Source organism: Xenopus laevis, chromosome 9_10L (assembly GCF_017654675.1).
Source record: "Xenopus laevis strain J_2021 chromosome 9_10L, Xenopus_laevis_v10.1, whole genome shotgun sequence".
Classification (NCBI taxonomy): domain Eukaryota; kingdom Metazoa; phylum Chordata; class Amphibia; order Anura; family Pipidae; genus Xenopus; species Xenopus laevis.
The window spans coordinates 58,417,575-58,437,774 of NC_054387.1; the positions used below are offsets into that span (position 1 = coordinate 58,417,575).

General features: G+C 38.0%; 1 protein-coding gene across 1 annotated transcript in view; it reads left to right on the forward strand.

The window, feature by feature from the left end:
* cntnap5.L (contactin associated protein family member 5 L homeolog) overlaps positions 1-20,200 on the forward strand; it is a 260,880-nt gene that overhangs the window by 105,052 nt on the left and 135,628 nt on the right. The window contains exons 4-6 of the mRNA XM_041576763.1: positions 7,728-7,875; positions 11,048-11,251; positions 13,916-14,100. Of these exons, the coding sequence (XP_041432697.1) occupies positions 7,728-7,875; positions 11,048-11,251; positions 13,916-14,100 (537 nt within the window). The remainder of the gene's footprint in view (positions 1-7,727; positions 7,876-11,047; positions 11,252-13,915; positions 14,101-20,200) is intronic.

Genomic DNA, 20,200 nt, shown 5'->3' on the forward strand with positions numbered 1-20,200 from the left:
TAAAATTATCCTTTATTTTATATGTTCTCCTGGAGAGAGAAACATGTTGTATTAGTTTTCTCTAACATTTAAGAGCCAAGCAAAATAAATATAGTACAAAATAGTAACATTTTGCTGAACATTAAATTGACATGGAAATAACATTTGTACAATATCAATGCACATAAACTTGCAGGGTGAACTTTGGGTCATTATTATTTAAATCAATAGGACTTCAGAGTGCAGTAGGTAATGTTGGGTATCTTTGAGGGTAATTTATTACATTGTTATATATTTTCCTTCAAGCACATCACTTTGAGTTTTCCATTTGACATGTAGGAAGCCTTACCCTGGTAGTCTAGTGGGCAGCAGGGTCCACTGCCACGTTCTCGGCGTTAACACCCGCTGCTCTGCTCCCTTCACCTGTGCTAGCTTCTTCTAAGGCGCGCGCCATGCGCACGTCTGTGATTTAAAGGCGCAGTCGCGCTGGCGTGAAATTCAAATGGTATAAATATCCCATCTAGATTACAGGACCTTGCCCGTTGGTAGATTCTATTTAGAAGTTCCTGTGTGTTTATTCATTGTGAATCCTCACCAGGGCCCCGTACAACAAAATTTTCGGGGCCCCCTGGACCCCGCCCACCCCAGATCCCGCCCACTTCACCACCCAGACATCAGCACTAAAAAAGGTGACCCCCCACACACACACAAGTTATAAAAAGCTATTGATGGTCAGGGCCCTTTTTATAAGTTAAAAAAACTGTGGCACCAGGGCCCCCAAAAAAGTTTTTTTTAAAAAAAAAAATTGGTGGTCAGGGCCCCCCTACAAGTTAAAATAAATAATTGGTGACCAGGGCCCCCCTATAAGTTAAAAAAATTGGTGCCAGGGCCCCCATAAAAGTTTTTTTTAAAAAAAACATTGGGCCCCCATAAAAGTAAAAAAAAAAAATTGGTGCTCCAGAGAATATTTTTAAAAAAACATTGGCGCCAGGGCCTCTCCTTACAAGTAAAAAAAATTGGGGCCCCAGAGAAAATTTAAAAAAAAAACATTGGTGGCAGGGGCCTATAGAGTATTACAATAATACATTGGCAGGCAGGGGATTTGGACTCGTGGCTTCAGGACTTCAACTACACCTTCTTTCGTGACTTCGGGTCTTTTCGCCGCTTCAGGACTTTGGGTCTTTTCGCCAATTTCAGGACTTCAGCTATTCGGCTTTTCAGATGGAAGAGGTGGCGCGGCTTCACGTGGTCAAGGGGGGCCCTGCTATTTCAAAAAGGGCAGCATAGCTGGGCTCCAGTGGGCATCCACACATAGGCAGGGTCAGACTGGCCCGGCGGGACACCATGAAAAAAACCTGGTGGGCCCCAACCCTCATGGGCCCCCGTCGGCCAGATCCCCTTCTCCCAATCCCAGTTTAAAAATAAAAATTTCCTGACGTGCGGCAACGTGCGCGCATGCACAGTGATGCGCGGTGTGCTGGGCAGCGATGTCAGCGTTTGTGTGCCCGATGGCCCTGCAATAGGTGAGGAGGGGTGGGGGGGCCCTGGACGGCAGTCCTGTTGGGCCCCAGGCCCATCAGTCCAACCCTGGGCACTGCAATAGGTGAGATGGGGAGGAAGGGTGGAGAGGGGGGGGCCTGGACGGCCGGCCGGGGGGCCCTGGATGGCAGTCCCGGTGGTCCCCCCAGTCCGGCCCTGTACATAGGGGCAAAAGGGGGGCACTTTCTCCCCCTGGATGCGCCTTGAGTGTGTGAGGCAGAGAGAGGAAGGAGGAGGGATGAGTGGGGGAGACCCTGGGATCCATTTTGGGACATTGGGAGAACAGACGCCCTGGCTGCTGCACTCTCTCCTAAGGAAGAAATACAGACTCGCCTCTTCTCACTGATTTAAGAGGCTGCAGTGACAGCTCCGTCCATGCTGCAAAAACTTGTTGCGTTGCAAACAACCCCCTCGCTCGATCCTTCCTCCTTAGCCCTCAGCCCCTCCCTCCTCAGCTCAGCCCCTCCCCTCTTAACCCTCCTCCGTGCTCTGTGTTCAGCTTGTGAGCTAGGGTTTTCGTGTCAGCCTTGAGCACGGAGGAGGGCTAAGAGGGGAGGGGCTGAGCTGAGGAGGGAGGATCGAGCGAGGAGGGAGTTTGCAACTCAAGAAGTATTTGAAGCACGGACAGAGCTGTCACTGCAGCCTCGTAAATCAGTGAGTAGAGGCGAGTCTGCATTTCTTCCTTAGGAGAGAGAGCGCACGCAGCTGGAGCGTCTGTTCTCCCCCCCTGAAAATTTTTCAGTGGACGCTTCTGCGGGCCCCCCTTCAGGTCCGGGCCCGGTACAGTAGTACCCCCTGTGCCCCCCTGATGGCGGCCATGATCCTCACTGATCTATCGTGTTTTGACCCTTGCCTGCCTGATTTACTACTCTGATCTCTCCAATCCTGATCCTGCCTGTCTATGACTATTCTGACCTCTCCAATCCGACCTTTGCCTGTCCATCGACTATTCTACGCTCTCTATCCTGATTCTGGCCTGTCTGACCATTCTATCTGCTTGTGCTGGCCCGGCCTGCCTGCCATGCGCACGTCTGTGATTTAAAGGCGCAGTCGCGCTGGCGTGAAATTCAAATGGTATAAATATCCCATCTAGATTACAGGACCTTGCCCGTTGGTAGATTCTATTTAGAAGTTCCTGTGTGTTTATTCATTGTGAATCCTCACTGATCTATCGTGTTTTGACCCTTGCCTGCCTGATTTACTACTCTGATCTCTCCAATCCTGATCCTGCCTGTCTATGACTATTCTGACCTCTCCAATCCGACCTTTGCCTGTCCATCGACTATTCTACGCTCTCTATCCTGATTCTGGCCTGTCTGACCATTCTATCTGCTTGTGCTGGCCCGGCCTGCCTGTTCCTGGTGTTGTTCTTCGTTCCAGTATCCTGGTGAGACGATTGTGCCCCTTTGCTCGTCCAGAAGCATTAGCTTTGCTCTTCTCTCTGTTAAGACCTGGTGGCATCCAATTAGCTGAGGGCTCCTCCCAATGTGAAAGGCGGCGGTTAAAGGCAGAAGTGAGAGCCGAGACCAGGGAGCTTATCTTGGGTTCTGGATATAGGGTGCCGAACGTGACATGACATTTGCATAGTTACATAGTTAATATCGGTTGAAAAATATCAAAAAATACAGAGGAAAAAACAAGGCTAACCAGCACACAGAGGAATCCACAGGGCCAAAATATCAGTTAAAAAAGTAACTTTTTATTGATCAAAGTTAAAAGTGTAGATACATCTTCAAAGAATCATGTGCTAAGATCTCAGCCACAGGAAATGAGCTTTTATAATAAAAAAAAGGTTAAAGAAAAAAAAGCATTACTTAAAGAGACAGTGTCCCATAACAAAAAAGTCAAAATAAAAGAATTCATATACAAAAAGTCCAAAAAATTGGTAAAGATATTCCATAAAAACAGAGAATAACAATTACAGAGAGAATGCACATGATATAAGGATACACATTTTTGAGCATATTTTATATAAATAGTAACATAAAAAAACAAAATCTGAGTTCATGCCCAGTGGTATCATTGTGTTTAGGTTGAAGATCCAAAAGACTTCTCTCTTAGTAAGTATTTTAGACAAATCACCTCTGCGATTGTCAAACTGACACTCTCAATACCCTGTATGCTAAAAAGTTTTACATCTCCAGAATTACATGAATGAAAATGTTTTAAAACATTGGTGTCTTTGTGTATATTCATGTCTGATTCTTTCCTTCAATCTGTGTGTGGTTTGTCCTACATATTGGATGTTACATTTCAAACATGTAAACAGATCAGAAGTTTTTGGTGTTACAGTTAATGTGTTGTCCAATCTTATAGGATCTACCATCTGTTGAGGCCATAAAAGTATCATGTTGGGGCAGATAACACATTGCTTGTCACCACATCTTAAAGTGTGGACTATAAGTTAGAATGCACAGTGGTTTATCAACAGTTGGTAACACCTTAGTACAGCCTTGGGGGGTTGGAGATATATTTCTGAAGGAGGGACTCCCTTGGAGTAATACAGTCCTTTTTAAAGGCTTCTTTTAAAAAACTCATGTTGTATCCTCTGTGTAATAGTCTATCTCTCAGACAACATGCTTCTGTTACAAAATTCTGAGAATCAGAACAAAGGTGCCTTAGGTGTAAAAAATGGCCAATGGGTATGTTTCTAATAAGATGTTATGGGTGAGAGGAAGTGGCTTGTAATAAAGTGTTGCTAGCACACACATACCTAGTTTCCTTACCTATCAGGCTGATGTTTAAAAAGTTAATTTTAGTATCATGAAATTCGGAGGTGAAACGTAAATTGAGATTATTAGTACTAAGGAATTCAACAAATTTATTAAATGATGTTTGATCCCCCTTCGAAATAAGAAGGAGGTTGTATATACAGTATCCATAGTAATGAATGTTTTTTCTAAAGGGTTTGTAGTCTCCATAGATATACATATATTCCCACCAGGCCATATATATAAATTGGCATAGGATGGGAAAATTTGGCCCCTCCTATGCCAGGTCTTGCCCTGATGTCCTAATACATTTTTTAATTGATTGATTCATTATTTTGGGGGACACTCACATTTTTCTCTTTTGAAATGTTCCCCATTTCTGTGCCCTGTTTTTGTAAAAAGTATTGATTGTTGAAGAGAAAAAAATTGAGTGTCAACTGAACCTGTATTGCTTCAAGTATGAAGCATTCATAATTGTTATACCGGTCAGGGTGGAATGATATTGCTTTTAATCCTAGGACATGTGGAATGCAAGTATAGCAAACCAACATTGTGGCCCATTTGAAATCCCGATGTCAACTCATATTATTCATGGTGTAAAGAACCTGCCCACTATCTTCAATATAGCCTGGTTGAGGTTTAGTAATTCAATATCTGTCAGCGTCTAAAATATATGTTGGGAGTAACAAGCATGAAACTTAAAAGCAGAAGATGAGGCTGCCTGTTTTAATTAGAGGTCACTTTGTGAACATTCCTTCTGTAGAAACTATTTAATAGACATCATAGTTCCATAATTTCAAGTGTTATAATGATAAATTAGAAAGATTGCATCGATAATTAGGTCAGGTTGATTTTATAAGGCTTGGTTGCTTGACACACAACTGAGAATCAAATGAAAATCTTCTAAAGATAATAGTTGTAACAATTGACTCTAGAGATTGTCTGCTTCATTTTAATCAGTAACAAATTGCATCCACCCACAGTGTTTTACCGTGTGGAGCAGAGGGACAAATAATCATAAATGCTCAAAGTGCCCTTTTCATCAAAGTCATAAACATAAGTGCCGGATTTGACTGATATTTATAGCTCTGACTTATTCAGTTAATGGGCCTTATTTTTTTGAAGCTGCTATGATTAGACTGGCAGAAAAACTACTTCTAAACTCAACTGAATTCTTATGCAGGTATCAGATCTGTTACCTGAAATATTTGGGCCCTGGCATTTTTGGATAAGGTATAATGATGATTAAGAAATTTTAGGAAACAAATTGAGGCTCCAGTCTTCCGACAATGACAAATGCTCTAGGTTCTTCCACTAAAAAACTTTGAATTTGAACAGAGACATTTTCATGGGTGCCATCTTAAGAACCTATTGCCGAGAAAAACCAAGATGCATTTTCACTTGCGCATTTTATTGAAATAAGTACAGTTTGAAAGCTGTCATGGCATCTGTAAGAGAATAGCTGATGTCCAAGTTGGCATACAGCACTAGGAGACCGAATGTGGTAGTCAATAATGCATGAGCCATGGTATTTTGAAAATTCAAAAGCTGGAGATGTTTAAAGGCAGAATTGTGTTTATTTAATAGAAAATTATGAAAATGCAGTATTTGCTGTATGTTGACAGTGGAGGGAGGACCTCTGGGGAATTTTATAGGATGATTTCATATGCTCAGTGCCACAGAAAGAGAGAAAGAGATGTTATAAATGGCAGAAAGGCTTAAGTAATGTTTGTAACCCAATCTGTGAAAGCTTTTACTCTTTGTTATGACCTTGCTGTGTATTCAGAAGGTAAATAGATAGTTTCCACATTTACCCCAAGCAATACCAATATATAAAAGAAAGGTGCTTTTGTTGTTGATTTAATTTAAAAAATAAATACCCAGTCATACCCAAAGGTACAGTACTTCATACAATGGTCAGATTTCAAGGATTTTAGTACCCACTTTTTTCTTCAAAAGCGTTAAAAAAGCCAGAATGCCTTTGGGTAAAACATTTTGCTGCTATTCTTCTTTTACTTGGGCACATTTAATACTAATGTGATGGTTTTTGTTGATTACATTCTACTTTTGGTCTTGCTTCTGGTGTGTTGACTTTTTTCCAAATACATTAAAGTAAATGGGCGTTTTTTCTCATGGCAACTTTTTTTGCTCTGGCAACTTTTTTGTCGCAGCAGATGTTTCCATGGGGAATTTTTGCCACAGTTTCGTGAAAAAAATAAGAAGATGGCGAAATGTGGAATTTCGCAGCAAATCCATGGCTGGGGAAACAATTCGCTCATCACTAGGGGGCAGATTTATTAAGGTTTGAATGGTAAATTCTAATTCTAATTTTCAAAAAAATGTTTGTCAAAACTCACAAATTCGAATTTAAAAGCAATTGAGTAAAAAAATTCACATATATTCGAAATTCAACTTCGACCTGCCCATGCGTATAACAGATATCCCTTGTTAGGGTAATAAGATAGCGAGTAGCATGTACCGTACATTGGCTTCAGGGCTTAAAATGGACCCTATTGGCATCTTGGACATCATTTTTAGTGATTGGCGAATTTGTCCCGTTTCGCTTTGCAAAATTTGCAAATTGAGTCAATTGAGTTACTCCTTTACAATATGTCACAAACTCTTTTGTTTCTTGAAACTTGAAAAGCCTTGGGCATAGCTCTTGCATTTTACCAAGTAGTAAGCAGACGGGTTTTGTGCCTGTCCATGGAATACTGCTACTGATATCCATTTGTTAAGTGCACTTGAAAATGACCCCGCATTCCAGCAAAAATACAGTGTTTCAAAAAGAAGGATTTTAATGTGTTAGCCAGTAGATCAGAGGGGAAACATTTGTAATTTTGCACTCAGGTAGAAAAGCAAAGCAAAGTGGCTCAAATAATGGATAACTATATAGAAATATTACAAAGCAAGCTTTCTTCAGACTGACATTTATGTCAGTCCGAAGAAAGCTTGCTTTGTAACATTTCTATATAGTTATCCATTGAAGTTATTACATTTACTGTATATCACTCTTTTTGTGTTCTTCAACTTTTTCTCTGGCAAAAACACAGAAATGTAAGTGAAATAAAAATCAATCTTAACTCTGGGAAAGTTAAAGATGTGCACCAGTTTCAGCTCTCATTCCTTTTAGTAAATGAGACTGCAGAAAAAAAAATGATCTCTTTATTATAGACCGGTGTCCATGAACTGTTGGTTGAAGATGGTAGTTTTAGGTCTCCTAATAGATAGCGTTCTAAATTTTGCCCACGTCTTACTTGTCAGTTTTTATCATATTTATACCTTATCCTGTTTCCCCTGATATCTAGTGTTTGGATACTTAAGTAATTCCTAGGGCCACAGTGCCATGGAATATGTTGGTGCCTCATAAATACTTATGATGTTAATGACAAAAAAGATGAAGGTAGTTTGCTTAGATTATTACTATTTGTATAATAATTTGCCATTTAATTTATTTTGCAACATAAACATAATTTTTTTTCATATTTTTTCCTTTAGGCATTTGCAGGAAACACAAATGCAGACAGTGTGATCCAGCATAAATTTCAGCACTCCATTAAAGCAAGATTCCTGAGGTTTGTTCCTGTTGAGTGGAATCCAGTTGGCAGAATAGGAATGAGAGTCGAAGTCTATGGTTGTCCATACAGTAAGTATCGATTGATGAATTGATCCTTTACAAAGCATGCTATTTAATACTATTTAACATTTTAACATATGGGACATGTTTTATTCGATCAGCAGTAATATGTGACAACAAGTTTATAGTGCTGTTGCATTAAAAAAATATTTTAATTCAGTAATTGCAATAGAAGAACCTATGTTACAGAATTCACACTGTAGTAGTACAAATGGCTTCACTCAACACAATGTCAGTGGCTGACACAGAATATGATACTTGCAATTTGCAAAGTTGATACGAGGATGGCTATGGGGCCTTCATAGCCATATACTTATTTCAGTTCAGTTTAGCCTATTATTTCTGTTTTTCTCCTGTAAGTTTGACACCTGTATAAGGGAAGCTATTTAAAGCTTTGTTAAGAAACCACATTCAATATTATATGCTGCACAGTAATCAGCATGGTTTCATATAATAATTACTCCAGCAGCACTCTGAAAGGTGAATTAAACTTTTATTCGTGCCACCACAAGCATGGTTTCATAAAGGATACATTATGCAAAATGTATTTATTTGCTTTTGTAGGTAGAAAGGTGACCAATGTTGTTTCATCTGATGTGGTCTACACAGAATTTGTCATGTAAGCGTTTTGCCTTGGTTATGCTGTTTCTTTATGGATAGAGAAGTGGTTGAATGTGATTGTATACAGAAAGTACTTTCAGTGATATATTCTCTAACATTCACCCAGGTCTATAAACTTTGTGCTGAAAGACTCTGTATTGTTTTAATCTGTTCATTAATGAATACAATATTGTTGCCCTTTATTAAGGTTCATAGGCCAGTGATTCTTACCCTGTTTACAATATACTAAAAATACCCCATCTAAAATAATAAAAAAATATATCTTTTTGATTTTCAGCATTTTGAGAGATATTAAGAATGCAGAAATTGTACAGGGAAAAGCAACCAAGAAGATAAATGTAATTAAATTCTTTGGATGTTAAGAAAGGCTAAGTTCAGATTCTTTACATTGTAGAAGAGTCATTGCAGAGGACAAATAATAACTATATGTATAAATAAAGGTGGCACATGCAATAAATTAAAATAGTTTGAAGAAAGTTCTGGATGCCTTTTTAGCAATCCAAATCAAACAAAAGCTCCGATTTCCTAATGTATACATATGAAGACTAATTGAATCAAGCTCTTTCCATTTTATCTCTGCATGAGTTGCATTATAAGGTTTCTCTCATTTCATTCTAACATTGAACTTCGTGATTTCCCACTGTGTTAGATTAATGCTGGAATTACCTTTCAGACAAAATTCCATTCTTTGCTGAAGGTTTACGTTCAAATGTGAGACTCACTGATAATGTATGTAACCCTTTGTTAGTACACTCAGTTACTTTGTTGCTATGGCGATCAAGGGTCCATAGCCTCTTTGCATGAAAAATACTTGGAACTGGAACTTGCAATGCAGTGCCTCCACTTAGTGGGCACTGAGGAAATATACCTCAGAAGAATTCCATGAACACACAGTTTGCAGTAAAAGAAATATAAACTTTATATAAATCTTAAGAACAAGAATACACTCCTGCACTGGGGACATGTGGGGACCTACCTAACTTACTATTCAATATCACACTTTCCAACACAGTCCTTTTATTATCACAGTCAAGAACAGGAAACAGGCCATGGTCAAAATTGGTAGATCAATACTGGGGAAAGGAACAAAACACACCAGGATTCAGTGTCAGGGGGCCTATCGGCTCCCAGCGGGAGTAGTCTGGACCAAGGAGGAAGCTTAGGGTTAAAGTCCAAGTTTGCTGTATCAATAAGGGATCAGGAGGAATCATCGTCAATTCCGGGCAAAAGATCAACTGGCAGGCAGACGGGTAGTAAAATCCAAGTTCAGGCAGGGTCAAAAAGGTTCAGGAATCAATCAGCAGTAAAAATAGATGCACCCAGGAACCACACAGGAAATCCTATATTCAGGCATTGAACCCATGACCTCAGCATCTTTTTATTACAAATCTTCACGCCGGACTACCCACGTGGCGGCCATGGGTGCCGCCATTTTGGGAGCAGTGCCGCCGGAGACGGGAGCGCCATCAGACGGTCCTGACATTCAGGAACCAAAATAAAAGAATATGAGTCAGGAAAAAGGAATCACACCACTAAGATCCAAACAAACTTGGCCTTGACCTTGGCATTGAACCAGTTTGATCCAGGGATTATATGCTGAAGCTGATGGGAACGATAGCGATGCACTGAACCATTATCCTGGTGTCATGTATGGCAATTCCCAGGAGAGGCATGCTCTTCTGCCTATAACAGGCTTTGAGTCTGGCCCTCAGCTGTTGAGGTGCAGTCAGGACTGCATGAGAATTCAGTACTCCCACAGGGGCAGCCAAACATATGCTCAGGGAAGGAGCTGGTAAGACCAGGTCAGAACCAGATTAAGGCAGAATCGTGGGAAAAACTCAGGTCAGGAACAGACCAGGGTCAGAAACAGCAAACAACACAAGGAACAATAAACAGGAACAGAGTTCAGCAAAGGGAATCAGATCACTGAGGAACAAGTGAGCTTGACCGATAAAGGGCAATGTGTGAGTGTAGAGCAGGGTTTTTTTATGCAGACTAATGGCTAATCCTAACCCCCCGAGGCCAGAGGCTGACTTCACCATGCCTACCAGGAAATGCAATGATACCAATAACAGTGAAACAGGACCATAGCTGTCTGCTCATATAGAGCAGAGGATATTGCATTTACATGTTTCAAATGTATGCCTCCTCTGGCTCTTCATCAAAGAGAAATGGAGTACCATATTCTTGCAACCCACTGCCTGCATTTTACATTCAAGAAATGTCCAAAACAACCTGCCATATACCCTTAACAAATGTTCAAACTACAGGTCACGTACAATTGATTCATTTCTTTAAAGTTATTGGAACAGAACAAGAGAATGTTATTTCCCCTTGAGATGTGTTGTCTTGAGGGCACATTTTGCAGCAAAACAGATTGATTTTAGCGGACACTCTCAAGGGAATGCAGTTGAGTGAGAAGATGATAACTGCAGGATATTAACCAATAATAACTCTTCCTTTATTCATGTAACAAGCATACAGCATTATCATTGACCTTCCTCATTTGTTTACATGACTGTTTGTCAATTTTCCTTATGTTTTCCCTTTGCTTATCTAGAATCCGATGTGGTTGACTTTGATGGCAGAAGCTCCCTCCAGTACAGGTTCAATCAAAAGCAGATGACCACATTTAAAGATGTAATTTCTCTCAAATTCAAGAGCATGCAGAGTGATGGAGTTCTATTTCATGGAGAAGGACAGCGCGGAGATTATATTACTTTGGAGTTACAGAAGGGAAAGTTGTCTCTTTACATCAACCTCGGTAGGGATTATTTTAGTAATGAAAATTAGACAAGTATTATGTATTAAACATCCTAGTCCATGGTAAGTGAGAGGCTAATTTTAAAAAGGGAAGATTGGCCTTTTGTGCTATTTATCCTTTTGATATACTGTATGTGCAGACCTTATGGTTATTATAAGTAGGCATTTAAAAAAACAAAATATGAAGAAACGCTAGACCAGTCTTTGAGGGAACTATATTTATTACATACAATATTTTGTGATACAATACTTTGAGAAGGGCATAGCTATGAAACGTGCGTTACCTAATATATATGGCACTATGCTAACACCTTCTTCACCTGTATTCCTTTGTATTCTTTCTAGAACGGATACAGTACTGTTTGTTTAGATAAAGAGTATATTGTTTAAATATATATGTCACAAAATTGATGGCTTTTAACTTTTAAGTAATTTGATGGTTTTGTACTGTATTTATCAGGCAGCAAACCATAGAAGGCAATAGACCACAGGCTGATATATGTTTTCTGATGAAAAGCTGAAGTTGAAAATGACTGTCCCGTTTGTTTCAATCAACAGAACCACCACAAAAAAATAATAGTGCAACCCTTTCTGTGACAGGATCTTGACCTTGCCATGCCATACAATGCCAGTAAACATGAAGTTTAAACAAAATCATATAATATACTGCTCTGGCATTATGGTACTTTGGGTCAGCACCATATATTTTTTTGTATGGCATGTAAACTATTACATTGTTTCTAGCTCAATGAATCAGTTCGTTGGAGATACTCCTAAACTATGGGATTGGTGTTTACTATAAGTACAGTAACTTGTATTGTATGTAATGTTAAATCACTTGTAATGCTACTTTGGGCTACAGCATGTCCTGATTGTCTCACTCCAGCAGAACATTAGTTACACTGCAGCCTGCTTAGACTGAAAGATAAGACATACAGTTTGTTGGAGACTTTTGGCAATTTAGAATGGGCTCCAATGGATCCTAACCAAACAGCAGCAAGTTTTTTGAGCAAGCAGAGCAACAATACAGGGCACAATCTCACATTGACTACTGATAATTAGGTCTACCCTTAGTCTAATAAAGGTACAGTAGTGGGTAACCCCACTAGCCTACTTCAGTGGAATGGTAAGCTGGTTATTAAATAGGTCTCTTTCAGCAACGACAGAGCTCAAGTTCTATCAAAAGCACTGGCTATACCATAGGCTTTATTGAGCTGTTATTACTAGCTCTCTGGGTATACATATACTGTATACAGTATGTAGCTTTCTGTAATATGGACTCTGTTACGCATCTCCTTTCTTTTAAAAATGGGGGTCTCTTACCTGGTTCACACTCCTAGCAGTGCTTTTCTTTTTTACCTCAGGGACATAATCACAACAGGCATGTTTGCCATCACTTTCGCTATGGTAAACATCCCTACTGCTTTAGCTTTGTGTAGTGCCAGAACTAGGGGTAGACAGAAGAGGCATGTGCCTAGGGTGCAAATCAGGTACCTCTTCTGTTCCCTAGTCCAAACATATGTCTTCCACCGCCTGTACATTTTGTACCTCTACTAACATCCCTCAACAACACATGTGTGTGTGCCGTTGGACAATGGGGCTGGCTTGTTTGCACTCAGCCGGCCTGGCCTTGCACTGTCATAGGCCTATGTATTTCCACATTGCCCAGTAATAAAAAGCCTGTTTTTTATCGGAGTGCCGTTCATCTGTTGGTGTATACACTTGCACTGTCAAACTTGCCCATCCTGCATTCCTATAAAGGATGGTGATTAGAATCTGACTGTTTAATCGACTGAATTGCAGCTTAAGCAGTTGGTGAACTAAACTACAGCCAATAGTTGTGAATCATAGACACAGTGGTGTTTGGGCAATAGGGTAATTAAAACAAGGTGATATAGATTTCCCTTAATGAAACATTTAAATTAATCTATTTGTTTTTTTGTACAATTTCAGTGTCCTCTATTCATTGGAAGGCTTACAGTCTATTTGGCTGATTGGCTAGAATTTTCTTCCTAGTTATAACGCAGCAACCAAGCTCTGGCCCCATGCCCACCATTCTGCAGAGCTGGGCAGTAGGGACAAAGAGGTAGCAATTTCAGCTCACAGCAAACAATAACCACAATGACCACTAAAAGCATGGCATGTAGGAACCTTGTAAAGATCTATATCATAATGTGTGCAGCTGTCAGTCACTTCCATTCATAGTAAACAAATAATATGGAAAGCGATCCTGCTTTCTTCTCCATATTGACAGACACAGCAGAAAAGGCTCAGAAACATGAGTCTACATTTTACAAATAGATTGGCACCCGAGCAAAGCCTCCTTCACCTCAGAAATTCCATTAACTGTCACCGACACTGTTCACTCAGCCAGAACAGCAATATTTTAACACAATTGGCTTTCCTTATATTTTTGTAAAAGTAGTCAAATTAGCATGCGGCGGCATGATTCCCATAGTAAATCAATGGCAAGTCTTTAGAGGTGAAGGCCATTCCGAACATTCTGGAAATATCATAGAAATAGAACTGGGTTATATGGAATGCAACAGAATATTTGGTTTAGATGTTATTTACAGAGGGAGCTTGTTTTATTTCTTTTTTAATTCATAAGGAAAATCATTCATATAAGTCTATTTATCTACTTCATTTTTTGTCCCCAATATAGGAGATACAAAGCTTCGATTTGGTAACACTCATACAGTAGTCACACTGGGGAGTCTACTAGATGACCAACAATGGCATTCGGTCTTGATTGATCGATTCAACAAGCAGATCAACTTCACTGTTGATAAACATACTCAACATTTCCGGACCAAAGGAGACTCGGATAATTTGGATATAGATTATGAGGTGTGGTCATTTTGTTTAATAGTATTTCTTTCTCTCTTTCTGTCTCACTAGTATTCCTTTATTTGTAGTTGATGGATTGGGGCTGCCATACTGTTTCCTTTAGACAGTACAGCATGAGAATATGGGTTATTGTGTGCCCAGAACATTCCTTTTCTGTTTGTATGTATTCATAGGTATAGGAGATGCTATATTGTTTCACTAAGACAGTACAGTATGAAGATATAGCTTACTGTGTGCCCAGAACATTCCTTCTCTGTATATTTGTATTTATTCATAGGTATTGGAGATACTATATTGCCTCCCTTAGAGAGTACAGTATGAGGGTATAGCTTATTGGGAACATAGAACATTTTTCCCTCTCCATATGATAATGGGTGTATATGCGTATCTATATAACTCTCTGAAAGTAGAAGCTACCATATTGTTACAAAATACAGAAAAACTGCACAATATATAGATCAATTTGATTTTATGGACATGCCTTCATAACAACAACTCCAACATGAACCTGACTGCTACTGCATGACACACCATCCATATTCCTACAGGAAATAGAAATTGTTATTAAGGAATGCAGTAACTTGCACTAAGTCTAAAATCAACTGCTGCTTCAAACTGTTGCACAATTTCCCCATGACCTATCTGCACCCTAAAGTATTAAGCTTCACTGATCTGAACTGCAGATCTCTTGTTGGTACCCAACTCATACACAATAAAAGTTATTTTCCACTTACTTTGCTCACATAGACACCTCCATATAGCACTCGATGTAGCAGATCTACATAAAATATACACAACAAATTCACATATTCTTTTGTTATCCTCTGATGATCTGAAAACAAAAGGCAGGTGCCATGCAATAAAATAACAAACACTGAAATAGGCTCCAGAGAATAAGCACCAGGCTAATGAACTGTACACTGCTTTCTAGTGGGATTTACTAAAACTGTGGCAGCCAGAACACAAAATGATATTGTTGTTAATTAGTTTAATTTTAATATGTTATTCGTAGTTAAGATGTGTGCTAGGTAGTAGCAGCATCATTACTGAAATTATTAATATTAATTGATCGCTAATTAGTGTGAGAGACAGACGGAACCCACCAATCTTTATGATACTCCTTCGCAAAACTAATATTTTATGGTCATAGTAAAATTCTGTTTTAGTACACTTGACTGGCAATAAAGACAAGCAGTCTCTCTATCATTATTACTGTTTATTAGGGAATTAGAACTATTACATTCTGCTCAAAGACTATAGTCTAGGAACAGATAAAAAGCCAGAACCCAGTAAGAATCCTAATTTATTAGTAAATTCACTTTAAAACGAAACAAGAAAATTGATTATTTGTAGAACAGACTTTAAAGCCACATTTATCATCAAGTTCCAAATTAGGACTGTTAGGACACCAATATTAAGACACATTGCCAAGTATCTATCTGAGAATGTTAGAGCAATACAAATGCAATATTTATGTACTTGAAACTTCTGCAAAAGGGCATGAATAAAAATGTTGTGCTTTGTTTTATCGTAAGACCTACTGTTTTACGTTAATGTTAAAATTCATCCCTCTCTTGGTTAGAAAATGGCACTGCCATATATTTTATTTTTAATTATTTTATATACAAGTTAAAAAACATAAAATATTTTAAAGGATAGTAAGAATGAAACTACAAATAATCATGGCTATCCTGGGTTCTCTGTAGACTAGTTTATTCACAATAATACATCAAAAAGTGGCTGGCCAGCCTGCTAAAAAATGTAAATACTTATACAAGTCTGTAGACCATCAATTCATATAAATAACTATTACAAGTTTGGGCCCTGTTATTCAAATGTTTTGGACCTGGGGTTTTCTGGATAAGTGTTATTTCCAAAATTTGGATCTCCATTTTTTAAAAGAGATACTGACACCAGTGCAGTAATATCAATCCTAACATTGTTTTTGCATGCTATTTATAATTTTGCCATAAAAGTTTTTGCCAAATGCTTTTACATTACCTATCTGATCTCCCATGTTCCTCTGTGAATGAGCTGCCATATTTGTGCAGCAGTAGCCTGTTAACATTAGAAATGCTAACTGACAGGTTGAGAAGGGACAGTCAGGTTGAGGTCCCTTGAACCATTTGAAGATGTATAGCCTTCATGATGTTCAAGTTTTTTTTCAGAGAGTTTTGCCTGAAAAATCAATCAATTCGTGTTTTTTACCACCGAAAACTCGATCATTTCGTTTTGGGTTTCAGAACTCAAACTCGCTGAATTGAGTTTTTCCTATTAAAGTTTCTTCTTAATTTCATATTTTGAAGAGTAGTTTTTCAGTGTCACTTTAAGGGGGTTATTTTTCAAAGGTCAAGTTGATTTTTACCCAAATATTTGAGCTTTCAAATTTATTTCTTACTCAAAATTGATTTTTCAGGTTTAAATTTTTTTTTTTTCGAGATTTATTATGTCCCAAAGCTGTAAATAGCTCAAATCCAAAAATAAATCTAAAACCTGTTGAGGTCATATAGAAGTCAATGGCAGAGGTCCCTTGAACCATTTAAAGATGATAATAGCCTTCATGATGTTTGGGATTTTTGGTTAATTGACCCAGAATTCACTGAAGTTTTTTTTACATTCAAGTGTTTTCTTAAATTAGAAGCCATTTGAGTTGTGAGTTCATTCGAGGTATAACAAAACCTCAAAAATCTCTAAAATTTGACCTTTGATAAATAACCCCCAAATCTACAAAAAAATCACTCAGCCATTAAATAAACCCAACAGAATTTTTTGTCTATAATTACAATTAATTCTATCTTAGTTGGAATCAGTTACAAGGTATTGTGTTAATATTACAGAGAAAAAAGTAAATATACTTTTATTTTAACTTGGAGCTTTCTGGATAAGGGATGCTATACCCGTATTACATGTCTAGTAATATTAATTAATGCAGCAAACAAATGTTGTCAAAAAGCAAAAATATTATCATTTAGAAATATTAAGAAGAATTTTAAAGCATTTTTAATCCAAGTCACAACATTCTTGAATGTTTTCAAAATGTTTAAATATTTTTACTTGTTTACTACATTTATAGGCTTTAACTAGAAATATGAATTGATGATCTATAGGATTTTATAATTGTTTTAAAATTTTAGAAGTGGCCAGCCACTTATTGTATTGTTGTGAATACATTGACCTATAGTAAACCCAGAATACTTTGGATTATCTGTACTATCTGTACATATCTACCCTGTCAGGAAGAGAGATGGTTTGCTATTTGGCTTTTAGCAACCCAAGATTCACCATATATCATGATATTATTTCAGAATAGGGAGTATAACTGTAAATCATGTCATGTTCCTGTTCCGTGAACTGCCTGCTTTACCACGGAAGTCATTTTCTTTGTCATCAAGGCCTATTCTTTTGAGGTACTATTTTGATGGGTTTCTGACCCAAAACAGTTCTTTCATGTATACAGTTCTTTCATGTATACAGAAACAGGTTTTTCCTATAGCAGAATAAGCCAACGTCTAGCTGGCTTAAATTAATATATATGGTTAGTGATGGGCGAATTTATTCGCCAGGCGCGAATTCGCGGTGAATTTGCGCGTTTCGCTGCCAGCGAATAAATTCGCGAAACGCCCGCGAAAATTCGCGGCAAAAATTCGCCGGTGTCAAAAATTTTTTTTCCGAATTCACTAATTTTTCGGCGAAGCGAAACGGCACAAATTCGCCCATCACTATATATGGTATATGAATTTTGTTAGGTTAGTTCAGGGATCCCCAACCTTTTGAAGCCGTGAGCAACATTCAGAAGTAAAAGGAGTTGGGGAGCAACACTAGCATGAAAAATGTTCTTGGGGTACAAAATAAGGGCTGTGATTGGCCATTTAGTAGCCCCTATGTGGATTGTCAGCCTACATTGAGGCTCTGTTTGCCAGTACACCTGGTTTTTACAACTAAAACTTGCCTCCAAGCCCGGAATACAAAAATAAGCTCCTGCTATAAGGCCACGGAGAGCAACATACAAGGGGTTGGAGAGCAACATGTTGCTCACGAGCTACTGGTTGGGGACCACTGGGTTAGTTTAATATATATGTATAACAATAACTGTTAAAAAGAATTAAGATTGGGCTGGGTTGAATAAAACAGAGGTTGCCATACCTGAGAATATGTTGATAATTCAGTATGGATTGCTGAGTGAACTGACTATTGTTGTGCTTAATTGATTGTTGAATCACAGATACCAACAAGAATCAACTGAGTAAAATAGCTTCTCTATTGACAGATATACTGAATTGGTTATTTAATTTGCAGCTGTTGAGTGTCCAAGTGTTTGGATTTGAGCACCATCCATACTGTTGTGTTGACTTTCTACAGTACATTTAGTTTTACTGATCAAGCTCACCACTATAAAGCACACATGAAGTTTTAGTCACTTAGCAAATTTATTGTTGTTGTGAACACACAGTTTTATTAATCATTTATCTGATTTTACTATTGTTCACAAGCTTATATGATCAAATAATTTTGATTTGTTTTTCCAAACTCCAATTTGTGAGATTTAGCAATCAAAACAAATCTTGAAAATAAAAAATTAGCCAGTTAAAGCCTAACAAGCTTCTATTGAATTCAATGGGATGTGTTTTTTCAAGTATTTTATTATTTCGTTTTTTTTTTAATTTTTAAAAAATTAATAGCATATTGATGTGCTTTTTCAACTGTTTTATTATTTCGTTTTTTTTTAAATATTTCAAAAATTAATAGCATATTGTGATTTTTATGGCAGCCAATTAGGTTTTCTGATTAGCATTTTATTGTAAATATACAGTGTTGCAGTGTGCATATGCAGTTTAAAACACATTGCACAAAAAAACTCAATCTAGGTTACTAGAGATTGTACTCAAAAATTAATTAAAAAATTTATTAACTCAGCCCTACCAGGACTTTTTAAATACATTTTTGGTTGCATTTGGCAAATCTCACATTAATCATGACAAAAAATCGTGATCACAATTTTTTCAGGCTGATTGCAGTTTTTTTCTGCTATTGTGTATTTTTGCTGTGCTCATGGGATTTTTCATCAATCACATGAAATGTTAAAACTTGCTAAAATGTAGGTTTTGGAAAATGACTTGTGTAAAATATCAACAGAAACAAAAAAAGCCCTTAGCAATCACAGCAAAAACAATCACAAGTATTGAATAATCTGCCCCAAAATGTTTCATTTTATAGAAGCTTGCACTCTGACTACTGCTGTATTCAGAACCATTGTGCTTCCTGCCAGATATATCTTTTAGTGAAGTAATTGCTTTAAGTTCAGGACCAACATACTTCGTAGGCACTGTGTAACCAGAGGCCTTTTTTTCAATAGAACCAGTTAGTCTAGAAAGAGATGGGATGAGCTCAGTAGAACCTGTGGGGAAAAAGGAAAGGACACTCAGTAGTTGAAGTGCAGTTGGTGACCAAGATTTCTTGTTTTAAGAGTGGATAAATATCTAAAAAGAGTAGAGTAAGCCTTGATGCAGAGGCATGTTGCACCCAATTACTTAAAGTTTAATGAAACATGGAATGAATAGACTGTTGTGCTCAGGCTCGTTTGATCACAACGTGAACTGTCTGCTGTCATGTTCAAACACTTGGATCTCTGATTGAACAGACTGCGTTATGTTCAAACAATTGCCCGATTGTTGACTGAAATCGCTTCTGTTGTGTTCAAACACATGTTCGATCTCTGAGTGAATTGACTGCTTTTCTGTTCAAACACTCGCTTGATGGTTGAGTGAACCAAGTATAATTCTGTTCAAATACTTGGATTGATGAGTGAGCTACCTACTGTTGTGTTAAAGCATTTCTTGGATCATAGAAATAGCTGACTCCTGTTGTGTTCCAAAACTTCTTGGATTTTTGAGTAATTTTATAGCTACCATGTTGAAAAATGCCGTGTGCCCCCCCCTGCCCAAATTAATGACATAGGACATGTTTTGTTTTCCATAAAAAACAAAAAGGATTTCAACTCAATAATTCCTAAGTCTATTACTTGTGCAAAATTCACCATAGAATAGACCATCTCTGGTCTGATGATAAAATTAAATGCATTTATTACATTTATTTTTGTTCT